Below are 16,688 nucleotides of genomic sequence, written 5' to 3'. Positions count from 1 at the left end.
GAATTTATTAACCACCTACCAACCATGGAAAAATCACAGATAGTCAGTGGGGTGGGGGGGGGGATGGTCAGTTTCTTCTCTCTTTTCTATTTATTTTTAAATTTTATTTTTATTGTGCATATTTAAGGTTTACATCATACTGTTTGATACACATAGTGAAATGGTTACTGTAGTTAAGCAAATTAATATATCTTGCATAGTTACCATTTTTGTGGTGAGAGCACCTAAAATCGCTCAGCAAATTTCCAGTATACAATAAAATATTATTAATTGTAGTCCTCATACTGTGCATTAGATCTCCAGACTTATTCATCCTGCATATCTTCAATTTCGTACCCTTTGACCTACATCTCCCCATTTCCTTTCTGCCCTAGTAACCAGTGTTTGTTTCTATGTATTTGATGTTTTCTTTTTTTTTGATTCCACATATAAGTGAGATCATGCACTATTTTTCTTTTCGTGTCTGCCTTATTTCACTTAGCATAATGTCCTCTAGGTTTATCCATGTTGTAGATAGCAAGATATTTTTTAAGGCTGAATAATATTCCATTACACACACACGCATACACCTCTTACAATTTTTCATCCATTCATCTGTTGACAGGTTTTCTTTTTTTTTTTTTTTTTTTTTTTTTTTTTTTGAGATGGAGTTTCACTCTTGTCGCCTGGGCTGGAGTGCAATGGCTAAATCTCAGTTCACTGCAACCTCTGCCTCCCAGGTTCAAGCGATTCTCCTGCCTCAGCCTCCCAAGTAGCTGGGATTACAGGCACCTGCCACCATGCCCAGCTAATTTTTGTATTTTTCGTGGAGACGGGATTTCACCATGTTGGCCAGGCTGGTCTCAAACTCCCGACCTCAGGTGATCCGCCCACCTCGGCTTCCCAAAGTGCTAGGATTACAGGTGTGAGCCACCGCACTCAGCCCTCTTTTTAAAATGAGGACTAATCCTGGCTGTTTCCAAAAGTACAAAATTGCCATAGGTTCAAATGAATCTAGTATTTTATTGCATTTTCTTGGTTCCGTTAAAACAAATCTTCCTGTCCCAGACATTTGGTGTAACTGTGTGTTTTCTAATCCTCAATGAAACCTCTAATGGAGGGCAAGATTTGGAGCAGAGCAATTAAAAACTCCCTCCTTTCTTTTTTCACTCTAGAAAGACATGTGCTCGGCACTTCTGCCATTCTTCTTGTGTCTTTAATAACAGATATAGCAATCTTCTAACACCTAGCAAAAACTAGGTCAATTGGATTTGTTGACAGCTGTGGAATTGTAGATAGAATTTGCTGTGCTGGCTGGATCAGCCCCGGGTAATCTGACCACTTTCTCTTAAGAGGTGCACTAGCTGAGCTAGGATCATGCTGCTGCACTCCAGCCTGGGTGACAGAGAAAAATCTTGTTTCTAAAAAAAATTTTTTTTAATTCTAAAAATTTAAAAAAAGATGCACTGGTTTCTCCCTTTCCTTTCTGCTTTCTCATATTTCTCCTGACTCCTGGACTTTTTCTGCCATAGCTGTTAATCAGATCTTCAAATATCAGTCTTTCCAGGTTTGATTTTTCTTTTTTTTATCTCTCCCCTGACGTCGCTGATCAAAAATGGCATTTTATTCCTTAGCAACTCTGTCTTATAAAATATAAAGTGAACCATCTATGTATATTTTAAATCTAATAGTCATGTTAAGTAAAAACGAGAGTGAAATTAACTTTAGTAATACATCTTATTTAACCCAATATATCCAAAATAGTATCTTTTCAACATATAATGAGATATTTTACTTTTTAAAAAAATTTTTACAAGTTTTTACAGGTTTCTTTCAAGGCTTCAGATTTTCACACTTATAATCCCAGCATTTTGGGAGGCCAAAGTCTTGAAAATCTGGTGTCACTTAAATCACATCTCAATTTGGATGCTAACTTTTCAATAATTGAAGTGACATATTCTACAAAGTAAAGTTGTACTTAACAGAAAAATATTTCATATTGCTTTCATTTTAAAATTAGAGGCAGGAGGATCGCTTAAGGCCAGGAGTTTGAGACCATTCTGGGCAACATAGCAAGACCCTGTCTCTACAAAAATAAAAATAAAATTAGTTGAGCATGGTGGTGCATGTCTGTAATCCCAGCCACTCAGGAGGCCGAGGGGGGTGGATCTCTTGATTCCAGGAGTTCAAAGTTACAATGAGCTATGATCACACCACTGCACTCCAGCCTGGGCAACAGAGTGATACCCTGTCTCTTAAAAAAAAAAAAAAAAAAATTCAGCTCCTTGGTCTCATGAGTCTTATTTTAAGTCCTTGATAGCCACATGTGGCGAATGGCTACTATCTTGGACAGCATATTTTAGTAGAATTCATTTATTGAAACAATTTTCAGTTTTTCATAATTTCTAAGTTGATACAAAGCATTTGTGATTGAGTCTTCTCAGTCATAAGGGGAGGCAGAGCACAGAGCAATATAAGGCATATATGCTAAGATCTAAAAGACAATCTCCTATTTTTCCCATGAAAAAAATTTAAAAAGTTTGGGGCCAACTTTGGCATATAACATTTTAGGAATATATTTGAAATAATTTCTGCTTATAATATTTAATTGCACATGCATATTTTAAATTATATAAATTGTGTAAGCTTGTAAACTTGTGCTTTTCTCCTGTGTTTATATCTCATGGAACAATCTTATTTCTGTACTATTTCTTTCATGCGTTATTGCACTTGGTTGCCTTTATCATCACCAGCATGATTTTCAGGGCCATCTAACACAGTTTCAAACTCATCCTATTTACTTTCTTCCAAATTGTTTGGGATTCAGCACTTTTAAAATTCATAAATGATGCTATCTCTGGAAATTCTGTCCTGAGTCGTAAGTGCTCATTCACATAACATTTGGATAGTTGTTTTTTCTTGTCCAGCTCACATGGCAATAAGAAATCTCCATAATGGAAACACTTCACATTGCTCTTAAAAAAAAAAAATAGAAAACACCTCTTTTTATTGAAGATAACATCAATACAGGAGAGTGCATAAATCATAAGTGTACAGCTCAGTGAGTTAGCACAAAATGAACACACCTGAGTAACCAACACTCAAGAAATATTAATAGAGCAGGAGCAACAGCCTGAACCCTTCCTGTAGCCACGCCCACAATTCCCCACTCCCCTTCCAAGGGAAACCTCTCTAACTTCTAACACCAAAGGGTGGCTTCGTCTGTTTGTATAAATGGCGTCTTTTGCTCAGTACTGTGTCTGTGAGACTCATTTATGTCACAGTGGTTCGTTGGTGTTCATTTGTGTGTAGAATTCCTGTATTGCTTTGTTTTTTGTTTGTTTTTAAGGGACAGGGTCTCACTGTGTTGCCCAAGCTGGAGTGTAGTGATGCAGTCATAGCTCACTCCAGCTTCAAACCCTGAGCTCAAGCCATCCTCCCTGTTCAGCCTCCCAAGTAGCTAGGACTACACGTGTGCACCACCACACTCAGCTAATTTTTTAAAGATTTTTTTATAGAGATGGAGTCATGCTATGTTACCCAGGCTGGCCTCAAATGCCTTTCCTGGCCTCAAGTGATCCTCCCACCCTGGCCTCCCAAAGTACTGGGATTACAGGTATGAGCCACCATGCCCAGCCCTGCATTGCTTTTTTAAAGCCATCTGTAAGAAGATTGCCTACTATAGCACCCCAAATTGTTTTCCATGTTGTAGGAATTATTTTAAATTTTTCTTAGATTTATTTTCCTCCTTAAAAAAAAGTCTGGCTGGGTGTGGTGGCTCACACCTGTAATCCCAGCACTTTGGGAGGCCGAGGCGGGCAGATCATGAGGTCAGGAGATCGAGATGATCCTGGCTAACATGGTGAAACCCTGTCTATACTAAAAATACAAAAAAAATAGCTGGGTGTGGTGGCGGGCACCTGTAGTCCCGCCTACTTGGGAGGCTGAGGCAGGAGAATGGCGTGAACCCAGGAGGTGGAGCTGGCAGTAAGCCAAGACTGCGCCACTGCACTACAGCCTGGGTGAGAAAGCGAGACTCCATCTCAAAAAAAAAAAAAAGTCCATCAGCTTATTTCAATAAATGTCCCAAACTAGCTTTGAATATGTTTTCCCCAATAAGCATCTTGCTGTTCAAAATAAAGTAACTGAGAGAGTCCTTATATTGTGAGAGATCTTGAACGTATGTAAATTTCAGAGCAATTCCCTCATTTTTGAGAAATAACATTTTAGGGGGTAAAATCCAGGAGATCACCAGGTTATATCCAGGCTGTATAGTGTATGAGTGTTTATAAGTGGTGTATTTTCACTTTCTGGCTTATGCGCATTGGAGTTTTATGCTGTAGTTAGTGAATATTGGTCCCACTCTTGGCAGTGAACATAATGTCTATGGTGCATCTATCCCTAGATATCTGCTTGGCTGACTCCTTCACCTCCTTCAAATCTTCGTTCCAGGTTACCTCAATGCACCTACCTTCCCACCCATCTTTAAAAGAGCAACTTGCCTCCTGCCACTCCCTACCCTAGTATTTTGGACTCCCTTTGTCTCTTCTATTTTCCTTTTACCTAAAGTTCTTGTCATCTCTTAAGACATGTTCCTGTTTTTACTTACTGTGTGTATTGTTTCTTGCCTTTTTTTGTTTGTTTGTTTGTTTGTTTGATGCTGAGCTCAGAATAGTTTATTTAGCATGTGCTCAGTGAATGTTTATAGAATGAAAGAGCAAGAGCCTGTGTGTTTCCAAGGCTTGCAGGGCCTCAGAATTGTATGGGAACAGATGCTTTGAACAGTGATGCAATGAAGATAAAGTACAGAGGGTTAGGAGACTCACACACTTTCTTTTTTTGCAACTCAAAGTACCTTTTTTCAGTATTTGGCATGGTTGAGACTTGTTGAAAAACCCTCCCTGGAAGTGACTTGTGAGGGTTGGATATTACCTGTTAATGCTTCATACATCCCAGCAGACTGGTTTACATATATGGAATTTGCTGTTATCACCAGGAAAATTTCCAGACTTTTATTTATGATATATATATGTATGTATTTGTGTACATATATACACATATAACTTTCATGTATATGTAATATACTTTTATATCTATTACATATATACTTTTATATGTCTGTAATATATACTTATATATGTAAACTTTTTATGAGCTGGAACATGTTTTGAGTGTCAATTATGCACCGTCAGTGAACACATGGGGCAGCTGACTGGTTTACAGCACAGGTTGAACTTTCCCATCTGTGTGTTCAGAGGTGCTGAACATCCCCCCTCAGTGACACCTCCTGTCTGGGATCCAGCACAGATAATGAGTGTGGGAATTTGAACTAACCTCATGGCATGTGAGGGTGGGGTGTCTCATCTGAGAAATGGAGTGTATCCTGGCAGGCAGTTAGGCTGCCTGCTGTATCTTCCCCTGACACTGGAAGGTTTCATTTTTATTGCTTGTGATTATGTAAAATCTTTTCTGAGAGTTTTGAGAATCAGTGTGACAGAATTACAACCCACGTAAGGTTTTCCCCTTTTCTGCCTTTGGGAGAATTCCCACTCAAAGAGCCAGATCCCATTAGGATTGGAGTCAGCAGGGCTGAAGATGGCTAGAGGACACTGCGGGGAGGGAGAAAGCACTTGGAGATGAGATACTCAGTTATTGAAACTGACTTGCCTCCTCGAGAAATCTGGAACTTTAAACCCAATTCCAGAATTATCTCCTGATTCCAGTGAAAGAAACCTACTACCTAATAACTTAGGCAGCCATTTAGGTGGGATGTTTCACTTTCTGAAATTCTTAGCTTTCTTCCCTGTAAAAAAAAAAAAAAAAAAAAAAAAAAAAAAAAAAAAAAACCTTTGCACTAGAATGATAATCTCTAGGATTGCCTATAGCTCTGATATTCTGTGATTCTATGGTCAATCCAGCTTTTTTTTTTCTTTCACTAATTTTTTATTATTATTATTATAGTTTAGGTTTTAGGGTACATGTGCACAATGTGCAGGTTTGTTACATATGTATCCATATGCCGTGTTGATTTCCTGCACCCATTAACTTGTCATTTAGCATTAGGTATATCTCCTAATGCTGTCCCTCCCCACTCCCCCAACCCCACAACAGTCCCTGGAGTGTGATGTTCCCCTTCCTGTGTCCATGAGTTCTCATTGTTCAATTCCCACCTATGAGTGAGAACATGCGGTGTTTGGTTTTTTGTCCTTGAGATAGTTTACTGAGAATGATGTTTTCCAGTTTCATCCATGTCCCTACAAAGGACATGAACTCATCATTTTTTATGGCTGCATAGTATTCCATGGTGTATATGTGCCACATTTTCTTAATCCAGTCTATCGTTGTTGGACATTTGGGTTGGTTCCAACTCTTTGCTATTGTGAATAGTGCCGCAATAAACATACGTGTGCATGTGTCTTTATAGCAGCATGATTTATAGTCCTTTGGGTATATACCCAGTAATGGGATGGCTGGGTCAAATGGTATTTCTAGTTCTAGATCCCTGAGGAATCGCCACACTGACTTCCACAATGGTTGAACTAGTTTACAGTCCCACCAACAGTGTAAAAGTGTTCCTATTTCTCCACATCCTCTCCAGCACCTGTTGTTTCCTGATTTTTTAATGATGGCCATTCTAACTGGCATGAGATGGTATCTCACTGTGGTTTTGATTTGCATTTCTCTGATGGCCAGTGATGATGAGCATTTTTTCATGTGTTTTTTGGCTGCATAAATGTCTTCTTTCGAGAAGTGTCTGTTCATGTCCTTTGCCCACTTTTTGATGGGGTTGTTTGTTTTTTTCTTGTAAATTTGTTTGAGTTCATTGTAGATTCTGGATATTAGCCCTTTGTCAGATGAGTAGGTTGCAAAAATTTTCTCCCATTCTGTACAATCCAGCTTTTAAATGACTTCCCCTTCATTATCAAAGAGCCTTATTTGATTAGCTCAGGTTTATGATAGTGGTGTGCTGAGTTTCGGTGCCATATACCCTCATTTTGTGAATTTTTCTGTGTATGTCTTAGTATTCCCTCTGCTCTTCATCCAATATGGCAATGTTTGCTGATTGATTGGTAACTATTTTTGTCCTCCCACTTAACTAACAACTGTAATTGGAGCTCAATATAAGGGCTATTATTTTTACAAAGTTTGTTTTCCTTTTAAGGCTAAAAATAAACATTGCCTTCTGACACTCCAGTGGAAAAAATCTGTTGTGAGAAAAATCTAAACTTTAAATGATTCATTTGTTGGATCACTTTTGACTTCTTATGTGTTTAAAAGAATGAGAAAAAGGGCATATTACCATTATAGGGGTGGTACTGTATTCTGTACAAGTAACCCAGGATATGTAGGTTGGACAAAAGATTCAAGTATTTTAATAATTCATTATTATAAATTTCGCATATGAAATAATGAGAAAATAGAATTAAACTGAGGTTTCCCATCTAATTAATTACTTCCCAATCTACATCTTCATTCTGTTAGCCTATAGCAGCATTCCTAGTTTTGAAAAGGTAGCTGGGGGGAGATTGGTAAATGTTAGGGATGAGGGTGATGGAGGTGTTATTCATTGGGGTACTAGTGATGGTCTTGATAAAGGTGATAGTGGTGGTATTGATGGGGTGGTAGGGATGTTATTGGGCAAAAGCAAAAGCAGTCAAAGGAGCTGTTAGAAAGAAAGATTCTTCAGAGAGAAAAAGGTTGTCATATGGAAGGTACAGAGAGTACAAGTCAGATGGAAAACACCCGAAGAGATGGAAAAACTTTAAAAGAAAACGTTTAAATATATTCCTGGTGGAAATAAAGTTAGTTTTTTTGATGGAACTATTCATCGTTCAGTTGGTGTAGAAATTTTGTTTCCAATGACTTCCCATTTTGAATGAGATGCAGTGTCTACTCTGACTAACTTCTAAGACACTCCCCAGAGGGCAATGACAGCTTCTTGTTATGATGCCTTAAGAATAACACAGATGGATATATTTTTTAAGTTTCAAGCACAGGAGTCTCTGTGACCCTTTCTGACTCTGATGGTGCCTGGGAATGTGGGCATCATTCTTTATTGCTTTTGGATAGTAAAGCATCATCATTAATTCATGCTCTGCACATTTGTAACTTGTGATAAACAAGAACTAAGCCTAAGTTTGCCTACAGGTTTGCTAAACCAATTAATAATGTAAGCCATGCTGCAGGGGCAGTGTTTATTTACCTCAAGGGTACCTGCTTGTTCCAGCAGTTTGGATGCATCATCACAAACTGAGAGGCTAATTACAAATTGCTCTTACCTCTTTATTAAAGCAGATCTCTGAAGGCTCACTCCGTGGGAGCTTTTGTGTTATCCTTGTTTACATTTCTGTATATTTGAGTGTGCTGCTAACTGCATCTTTTATAAAGGATTTAGATTTTACACTTCACAAAATCATTGCAGTCTGGTATTTCCTATGGGTATGGATTAGTGATGATTACTGTATTTTAAAAGATGTCTATTGCTATGTAACAAACCACCCCAAAACATATTGGCTTTAAACAATAGTAGTCATTTATTTTGCTCACAGATCTGCAACTTGGGCAATACTTGGCGAGGCAGCTAATCTCCATTTCACATGGTATCAACTGGGCTGTTTGGTGGTAGCTGGGGGATCTACTTTCAAGATGGCACACTCATATGGCTGGCAAGTTGGTGTTGGCTATAGGCCTCTCCACAGACTGCTAAGCCTTCCTCAAAACACGGCAGCTAGGTTCTAAGAGCAAGCATCCCAACAGAAGAAGGTGGAAGTTCATGGAATTTTGATGATTATACCTTGGAGGTCACATAAGGGTCCTTTTCACCTACTCATTGGTTGAGGCCGTCATAAGGATCCACAGTGGTTGAAGTACAGGGGACATGGGTTCCAGCTCTTGAAGGAGGAATGACAAGGTTCCAGCAGACCATATGGAACGAGAGATATTGTTGTGGCCATCTTTGGAAAATACAGTCTGCCACATACATGAATTCCGACATGCTTATGTTCATTTCCGGTTCATTCTTTTACTAGGAGAGAACTTTGAGAATACGTAACAAATAAAAATGAAGGCGAGAAGTGGAAATAAATTCAGTATTGAATATAAGGGTTATTGGACATTGAAGATAATCTTTAAATGTATAATTCTCAGTAGTTGTTAATGCAAAGCTGCTCCTTCCCTCCCCCCTCCAAAAAAAAAACCCATCTCCTATTTGTTACTCAAAGGGATCACATATCTTCATGTGCTCTGAAACTCTCTCAAATCATTTCCATCTTCCAGAAAAACCATCCCAGGGTTCTCCAGGGCATTTACAAAAGAACAATAAAACATTCATTTTTTTAGCACATTGTAATGAAAACCATCCCCAAGTACTTAGTTTAACTGCCTTGTTTACCATGGGAGTTTCAAATGTCATTAGGACCCTGTTATATTTTTGTTGGTCTGGAGTCGTGGAAATCACAAAGTATTTTTTAACCAAGGGTTAAAACTAGGATAGCAATGCCCAGTGGCACCATCTCAACATTTTGTTAAAGTGTGTTTCATTAATGCTTTGGAAGCCTATGTAAATCAGAGGATGGTGGGGGGAAAAAAAAAAGTCACGAATACTGGATGTTGAAGCAGTGTGGTGTGAAGAGAAACATCTGCTCCTGGTTAAATTCTTTAAACTTACATTCTTTTGACTCACTCATTTAACTGTGGTGCTGAGATTTGAGTTCAATGAAGACTCTAAAGCTGGTTTTCCAGAATGTTCCAGGGAGTCTTAATGAACCCTTGAGTTCTTAACCCCAAGCTTGTAATTCCAAGGTCACTGGTATTACCAAAGTATAAAACTAGGGTTGTCAACCTCAGCGACTCCAAAAAACTGTTTTTTTTTTGTTTTTTTGGGACATACATTGCCTCATCTTAGTGCCTTTGTGAAACAAGGCCCATGGGTATGCCTGATTATGAGGCATTTTTTACCTTGATAAGAAGTAGTGATATTAACAAATTGCTTATTTCTGCTTCTTTTCTTTTTCCTGAGGGGAAGATTGACTTGGTTTCTTAAGAGATGGACTGAAAACCCAAGAACTGCACATTTTAACAGCAATGCTTTCTTGAGACATGTCTCTGGACCTGCAACCCCCTTAATATCTCTAGGCCTCAGTTTTCTTCACTGTTAAGATGATAGGAGTAGCAAATGATGTGTAAGTTTTCTGAATCTCCAGTGTATTTTTTAAAACATTATTGGTCCCAGATGGGTATTTCCTGAAATTGTAGACTCATAGATGTTCCCACTTGGGGGTAACCTCAGATACTGCAAATTTAATTTCATACCTATTTATTCCTTTAATAAATGCCCACGGAATACTTACTGTGTACCAGGAACAGTTCCAGATGCTGAGGACAAAGCAAGAGGCAAAACAGACAAACTGCCTGTCCTCTCATCCAGCTAGGAAAACCAGTTGCAGGGAGATGGAGGGGGGAACAGCACCCCAAACAGAGGGATCTGCAAAGTGCTGAGGCCCCCTGATGGGAACAAATCTTGGGGTGGGGGGAAAACAATGACAAAGACTTGTGAAGGTGTCAGGAGTTTGGGATGTGGCCTGAGAGGTGGGCAAGACCCATCTCAGGGGCAGGGCAAGAGTTGTTGGACTCTGTTGGCTGGCTTCAGGTTGGGATTCTTATTCTAAATGGAACATCATTGGAGAGTTAAAACGAGCAGCCTTAACTGGCTCACATCTTTCAGATACCAGCCTGGCTGCTGTGAGGGCTGTATACAGGCCATCATGCAGGAAGAAAACCAGCAGAAAGGTGGTGGTGAAGCCAGGGAAGAGCGTCTCCAGGAAGAGGGAATGCATGAGCTACCAGAGAGGATGGGGTGGTGAGGGCTGAAAAGCCTGTGGGATTTGGCATCATGGAGGTCACAGGAGGGCTGTGGGGAGCTGCCCATGGGGAGGCAGTGCAGAAGCTAGAGAGTGAGTGGAGGTGGAGTCGGTGAGGCAGGGGTGGGTGGACGAGGATTACTTTCCTCTGTTGTTGATTGGATTCTTTCCTCTTTTTCTTCTTTTAAAAAAAGATAACTTGAATTTAGTTGTATGCTGAGTGGAAGGAGCCAGTAGAGAGAGAGAGAAATTGAGGATATAGAAGAGAGAAGTGGCCTTAAGTAGGGTTGGGTGTTCCAGGGTGCCAGAAAACATGAGCTCCATGGCCTGGGTTTTGCCTTAACCGGGTCCCACTGACGCTGCGGACAAAGAGTGGAGGGCCAGAAGAGGACATGCGGATGGGCTTCTCAGCTTCTGACCTTGATTTTGTCTTTAGGTCATCTCTGGAGAATGGTGGGAAAGTGGGGAGAGGTTGGGGCCCAGGAGAGGGGAGAAAGCCCTGGGGAAGCATAAGACAGCTGACCAGGGAGGAAGGGAGCCACTGCGGGGTGGCCGTGTGGCCTCAGCCTTGGCGGGAGACCTTGAGCCCTCCTCCTTGTGGCCCTGGGTGGATTGGATGGATGCGACATTTGTGGGATGTGTCAGACAGAAAAAGCCAAGGATGTAATAGCAGGAGAGTGATGGAAGCAGTGGGTCATGTGCCGGACAGGGAAGGAGTAGAAGGAATAGTCATCTGCGTGCCTCTTAAAGTAGGTTTCTGGGTCTTCAATGCTGGTCACGTTGAACCAGGTGACCATATGTCCCAGCTTGTTCAGACAATCCCAGTTCATGCCTGTCATCTGAGCATAATTATTATTTCACTTTTTGCTTCAGTTGTTTGACAAATCAGCATCCCATGGTGTATCACAGACTGCTGCCTCTACTTTTCGTCTCCCATGGACTTCTCACATCCTTTCCCATAGCAAGTGTAGGCTCTTATGACCTTTCCCATGAGCTCTGCAGTTACTTCCGGGCCCCAGCCTGTCCCTTGCCTCCTGTCTCCTCGCTCTGTTACCAACCCCCACCTGGATCCATACCACATCCTGTGGGCAGATTTATTTTCCTTAGGACAGGCCTGATCGTGTCACTTTGCTCAGAAATCATGATGGTATCTCATTGCCTTCAGAATAAAAAGTCCAGACTCTAAAGACGCAAGACTCTGCAATCTAGCCCTGGTATTTCCCAGTACAGCTTAGAGTGTAGGAACATTGTGAATACAGCGCTGAGCAGTGTAACAGGTAGCAACGTGGGCTCTGGAGCCAGCTGCCTAGGTTTGAATCCTACTTTCCCTTTATTAGTTGTCTGACCTTGGGGAAGTTGCCCAATATCTCTGTGCCTCAGTTCTCTAATCTGTAAGACGGATGAAAAATAATACCTATTATTATTATAAGGATTAAATGAGTTAATCCACGTACAGCCTTTAAAACAGTGTTGGGCATACAGTAAGCTCTCAGTAAATTGTGATTACAGATTTTCAGCTCAAGCACACTGAACCTGCATAACTTCTGAGGCTTTCTTGCCTCTTCACTTTTGCTAGCCCTGTTTCTCATAGGAATCCTTCTCCCAAATCATTTCTGAATGCACAGATTTTACCTGCGGGTAAGGTTAAATCCATGGTTACCAATAATGGATTTTGGCAGCCACAGAACCAACAGACTGGGAAGGCTGGCATGCATTCTTTGACTCCCACAGGACTATGACGAAAGTCTCTTTAAATGTTGTGCTAACATAATGTTTTGAAGTTTGATTTATCAATTTCCTTGTGGGTGTGCAGCAGTATTTAATGGAAGCCTGGGGGTCTTGCAGACTTAGAGGGGGCCAGCAGATTCTCCTGCCAGTTCTTTTCCTCAGTAGTCCTACTTGGATGACGGCAGTTCTCATGGGCCCAGGTCGTCTTTGCTCCAGAATCCTGTTCTGAGTGCAGACAACCACACATATGTTGAATTCTGCTGATGGGCATACACTGAGGGAGATTGGGGTGTTCTGGGCCAAGGAAAATCTGCCGGAGGTGACTCCTGACTACTCCAGCATGTTGACTCTTTGACTGTGCCCTCCTGGTCAGGGCACGCATCTACTATGACAAACTACTCTGTGCAGTGGAATGGCTGAGGGGGTTGCTTGGTGATTTCAAAAAGTGCTCTTAATAAACAATGTTGAGCAGACTGGAAGGAGATATGCAAAGATATCCTCTGTAAAGTAGAAGAATGCTGTGTCTATGCATACAAATAGCCTAGAGCACTGACACCAAAACCATTTTGACTAAAACAGATGTGGACTTACTTGCTTAGTTTTGTTTGGCATAAATATCAGTTGCCTTATATCCTCTTCTTCATTTTAGTAGGTGTGAGTTATGAGCAAATTTCAGATTTTATTTCATACCAGGTGATATATATATGTGATAGATATTTAAATATTTATTTTTTTCTGCCCTGAAATTCTTCTTTTGAGACCTTCTTTGTTCCTGCAATCCAATTAGATGATTTCCAAGGGAGCCACCATGTACCCTGGTCAAAGCCAGTTGGCCCAGAAGTGGACATCTGACCTAAGCTGGGCCAATCAGAGCCCTTCCCTGGGATCTTTTGCTTTGGGTAATCAGGAAGTTTAGACATTCTACCTCCAGTAATTAAGCTGTTAGCAGGAAAACTCAGAAGGTGGCAATGGACATATTTTCTGCTACATAGAAAAAATTAGTCCTAGATAAGAAAGAAGAATGATGCCAACAGATAAAAGTAGGAATGAAACTTGGAGCAAGTATGCTGAGGGTTCCAGGTCTTCTTAAGTCCAGCTCTGGCCCCACTGTGCTGACCATTTAACTGTTCTTGGAGAGACCATTGAGTTCTTCCTCACAGGCAGGACCTTCCTTGTTCGCTTCCCATTTGTATCTGTGATTTAGAGTTTTGACACTGGATTGAAGCCTCCTGGTGGGTTGGGTTTTGGGGAGCACTAAAAGCCATCTGAAGATCTGTGGGGGATGAGGCTTTACTGACACCTCTCAGTCCTACCGATCCCTAACTCCCATGCACTTCATTGTCCATGAATGGTGAAATTATAGGCACAGTCTCAGTGAAAGAACTGAGTCCATTAACACAGATAATGCAGGCAAATGAAAATCCTTTGATCAGAAATCCCTGTCCTGAACAGAGCTACCAAAGGATGAATCTGTTCTCTGCTTCCACTAGAATGCTGGGTCCCACTTCTTTCTTTTGTTTTTTTTAGGAGATTACAGTTTGCTGAGTTCTTACAGTATTTCTCAAGCTTCCCTCTAATCACCCCTAGTAGCAGAGGAGAATAAACGGATACCTCTTCTCCTCAACTCAGCCCTGCCAGGGATCTGAGGACAAGCTGTGGTTCCTCAAACTGTGTATAAACAGTTCGAGAAGGATGGAATAAAACTCTTCAGAGTCCCTCAATTACCCCTTGAGTAAGACCAACACACATTAAGTTCAAGAGGGAAGGGATAGTGCCTGTTTAACTCACTGCTGTTTGCCCAGAACCTAGTGCCCAGCATACAATTGATATTCAGTAAGTAGTTATGGAATGAATAAATGAATATTAGTATCTTCATTTTATAGATGAAGAAACTGAATCTAAAATAAATCAACTGATTTGACCAATAATATAACTACTGAGTAACAGAGCCAGGTCCAAAGCTTTAAGTCTTTAAACTCTTTGTCCAAGGGCAGATTCTAAGACCTCTCAGTCGCTAAAAGAGAAAACCACAGCAGCAGAAAGTTTACATGATCTTTCCTTGTGGCCCCAAAACGGAGCTAAACATCCAGCAGCGCCTAGCAAAGCTTCCAATTCTGCAGCTAAGTGTTAACATGTCAAAACTAAAGGCAGCTTCAGATGTGAGCTCAAACCCGTGTTATTTTTGAGCCTCCATTTTCAGAAAGCTGTACAAGAGTGTAGGTGACAAGATGGGAAGGGTTGCGTGTGTCTGATAAAATATTCGCTGTAAAGACTCACGTGTAACTGCAACCCAGAATGGCATTTTTGTGCCTGTTCTTGACATCTAGGGCATACCTCTGCTGTGGGCTCCCTGTGTGTGCTGTGTTATGTTGTCACGGATCGGGGGCGTGTGAGTTATGAGGGAGGGCCGGAGTGGGCAGTGGTCTGATCTAGGGTATATAAGTATGTGGATGTGAGCCTTGGATTTACCCCATATTATATGCCTCAGAAATCGCTGTCAAAAACTCTATTATTCAGTATTTTATGTGATTTATTATGCTCTATGACAGAGCTACCCAATAGAACTTTCTATGATGATGGATATGTTCTACTCCTGCACTGTCCATGGGGTCATCACTAGCCGCAAGTGGCTGGTGGGTGCTTGAAATGTGACTCATGTGACTAAGGAGAGGAATATTTAATTATTTTATTTGAATTAATTTAAATTTAAATAGCCACATGAGGCTAGTGGCTACCTATTGGACAGCACAGCTCTCTATTTTTTTAGCAGTAAGTTTCTGATTCCCAGCATTAATTAGCTCATTAGTTACAGGCATTTCATTAAGTTTATTATATAACCTGTAGAAAATAAATCCATCAGTTATAGATATAACCTCCCTCACCTGGTGTGTAGCAGGTCTCCTCAAAACACAGTGGGGGAAATTTCCTTCACCTGGGCAACAGTGATGGCTGAAAGCCTCCCTGCCACACTTCAGCCTCTCACTTAGGACCTGGAATCAATACCAGATGAAGTCCTAGTTGTCTTGTTTCTGTTTGGGGCTCACTGTCATTTGGGAGCCTGTACCCATCATTTATTTCATGCCTAGTCAGGTTTAGATTAAGAGACCTCCATCAACTTGCCCTGTGCTATCTTATTTCCCCCCCACCTCCTGGTGCGGGGAGAGAAAATTGATTATTTTAAGGAATTGGCTTATGTGATTGTGGGGGCCAACAAGTCTGACATCTGCAGGGCAGTCCAGCAGACTGGACATTCAGGTAAGGACTGGTGTTGCAGTCTTGAGTTTGAAGGGGGAGAACCCAGGGAGAATTTCTGTGTTGCAGTCCAGAGGTAGAATTCTTTTTCCTTTGGGAAATCTCAGTCTTTGCTCTTAAAGCCTTCACCTGATTAGATGAGACCCACCTAATAATGGAGGAATCCACTTTACTGAAAGTCAACTGATAGTAAATGTTAATCACACATTTAAAAAATACCTTTACAGCAACATCTAGCCTAGTGTTTTACCAAACAATTGGTCACCATAGTTCAGTCAAGTGGACATAAAATTAACTGTGACACCATCCTCCGTAGAGTCAGACAAAACAGTCTTGGAAGTGTCTCTGACTCTTTACCCATGCTATCTACTACAGGCTGTGGGCACTCCAATCCCTATTGGCCTGTGAGCAGGAGGCTTTTCTCTTCCTTTTCCTATGTTGCATATAGCCTTCATTTTTACTAAATCCAACCTGTGTCTCACTTCTTTCTGATTTCTTACCCCGATTGATACACGTACTCTAAAGCACAAATACGTATATTTGCATGCACGTAGAGTATATATCGCACTCATCATTAGCAACATGGTATTCATTTTGAACATAGAAACAGACAATCCATCCTAGAAATCTAATGTCATATTGTTATTTTTAATAAAAATGATTCCTCAAATATATAACCAAAGATTTTTTTTTTTTACAATGAGTTGTGACTTTTTATATAACTAAATTTTTTTAAAAAGAAATATTTTTCACATCATGATTCCTGATTAGAGTTACAGTGGAGCATGTCCTTATTCATTATAGAGCAACTGAGTGAAGTTGTGGATTAGTCAAAACAGCCATGTTTAATTTTCAGTGCCTAAACCAGAA

The 16,688-nt window shown here is 40.6% G+C and overlaps 1 protein-coding gene across 1 annotated transcript in view; it reads left to right on the top strand.

Moving 5' to 3' along the window:
• The first annotated feature begins 10,870 nt into the window (after positions 1–10,870).
• Positions 10,871–16,688, top strand: part of RFTN1 (raftlin, lipid raft linker 1) — a 75,231-nt gene continuing 69,413 nt past the window's right edge. Inside the window, exons 1-4 of the mRNA XM_058433736.1 lie at positions 10,871–10,950; positions 12,430–12,476; positions 14,894–14,955; positions 15,116–15,199. Of these exons, the coding sequence (XP_058289719.1) occupies positions 10,871–10,950; positions 12,430–12,476; positions 14,894–14,955; positions 15,116–15,199 (273 nt within the window). The remainder of the gene's footprint in view (positions 10,951–12,429; positions 12,477–14,893; positions 14,956–15,115; positions 15,200–16,688) is intronic.

This window comes from Hylobates moloch, unplaced genomic scaffold, assembly GCF_009828535.3.
Source record: "Hylobates moloch isolate HMO894 unplaced genomic scaffold, HMol_V3 SCAFFOLD_22, whole genome shotgun sequence".
Classification (NCBI taxonomy): Eukaryota; Metazoa; Chordata; class Mammalia; order Primates; family Hylobatidae; genus Hylobates; species Hylobates moloch.
Note: the sequence above shows the minus strand (reverse complement) of the source record. Positions and strands in the feature narration are given on the sequence as shown.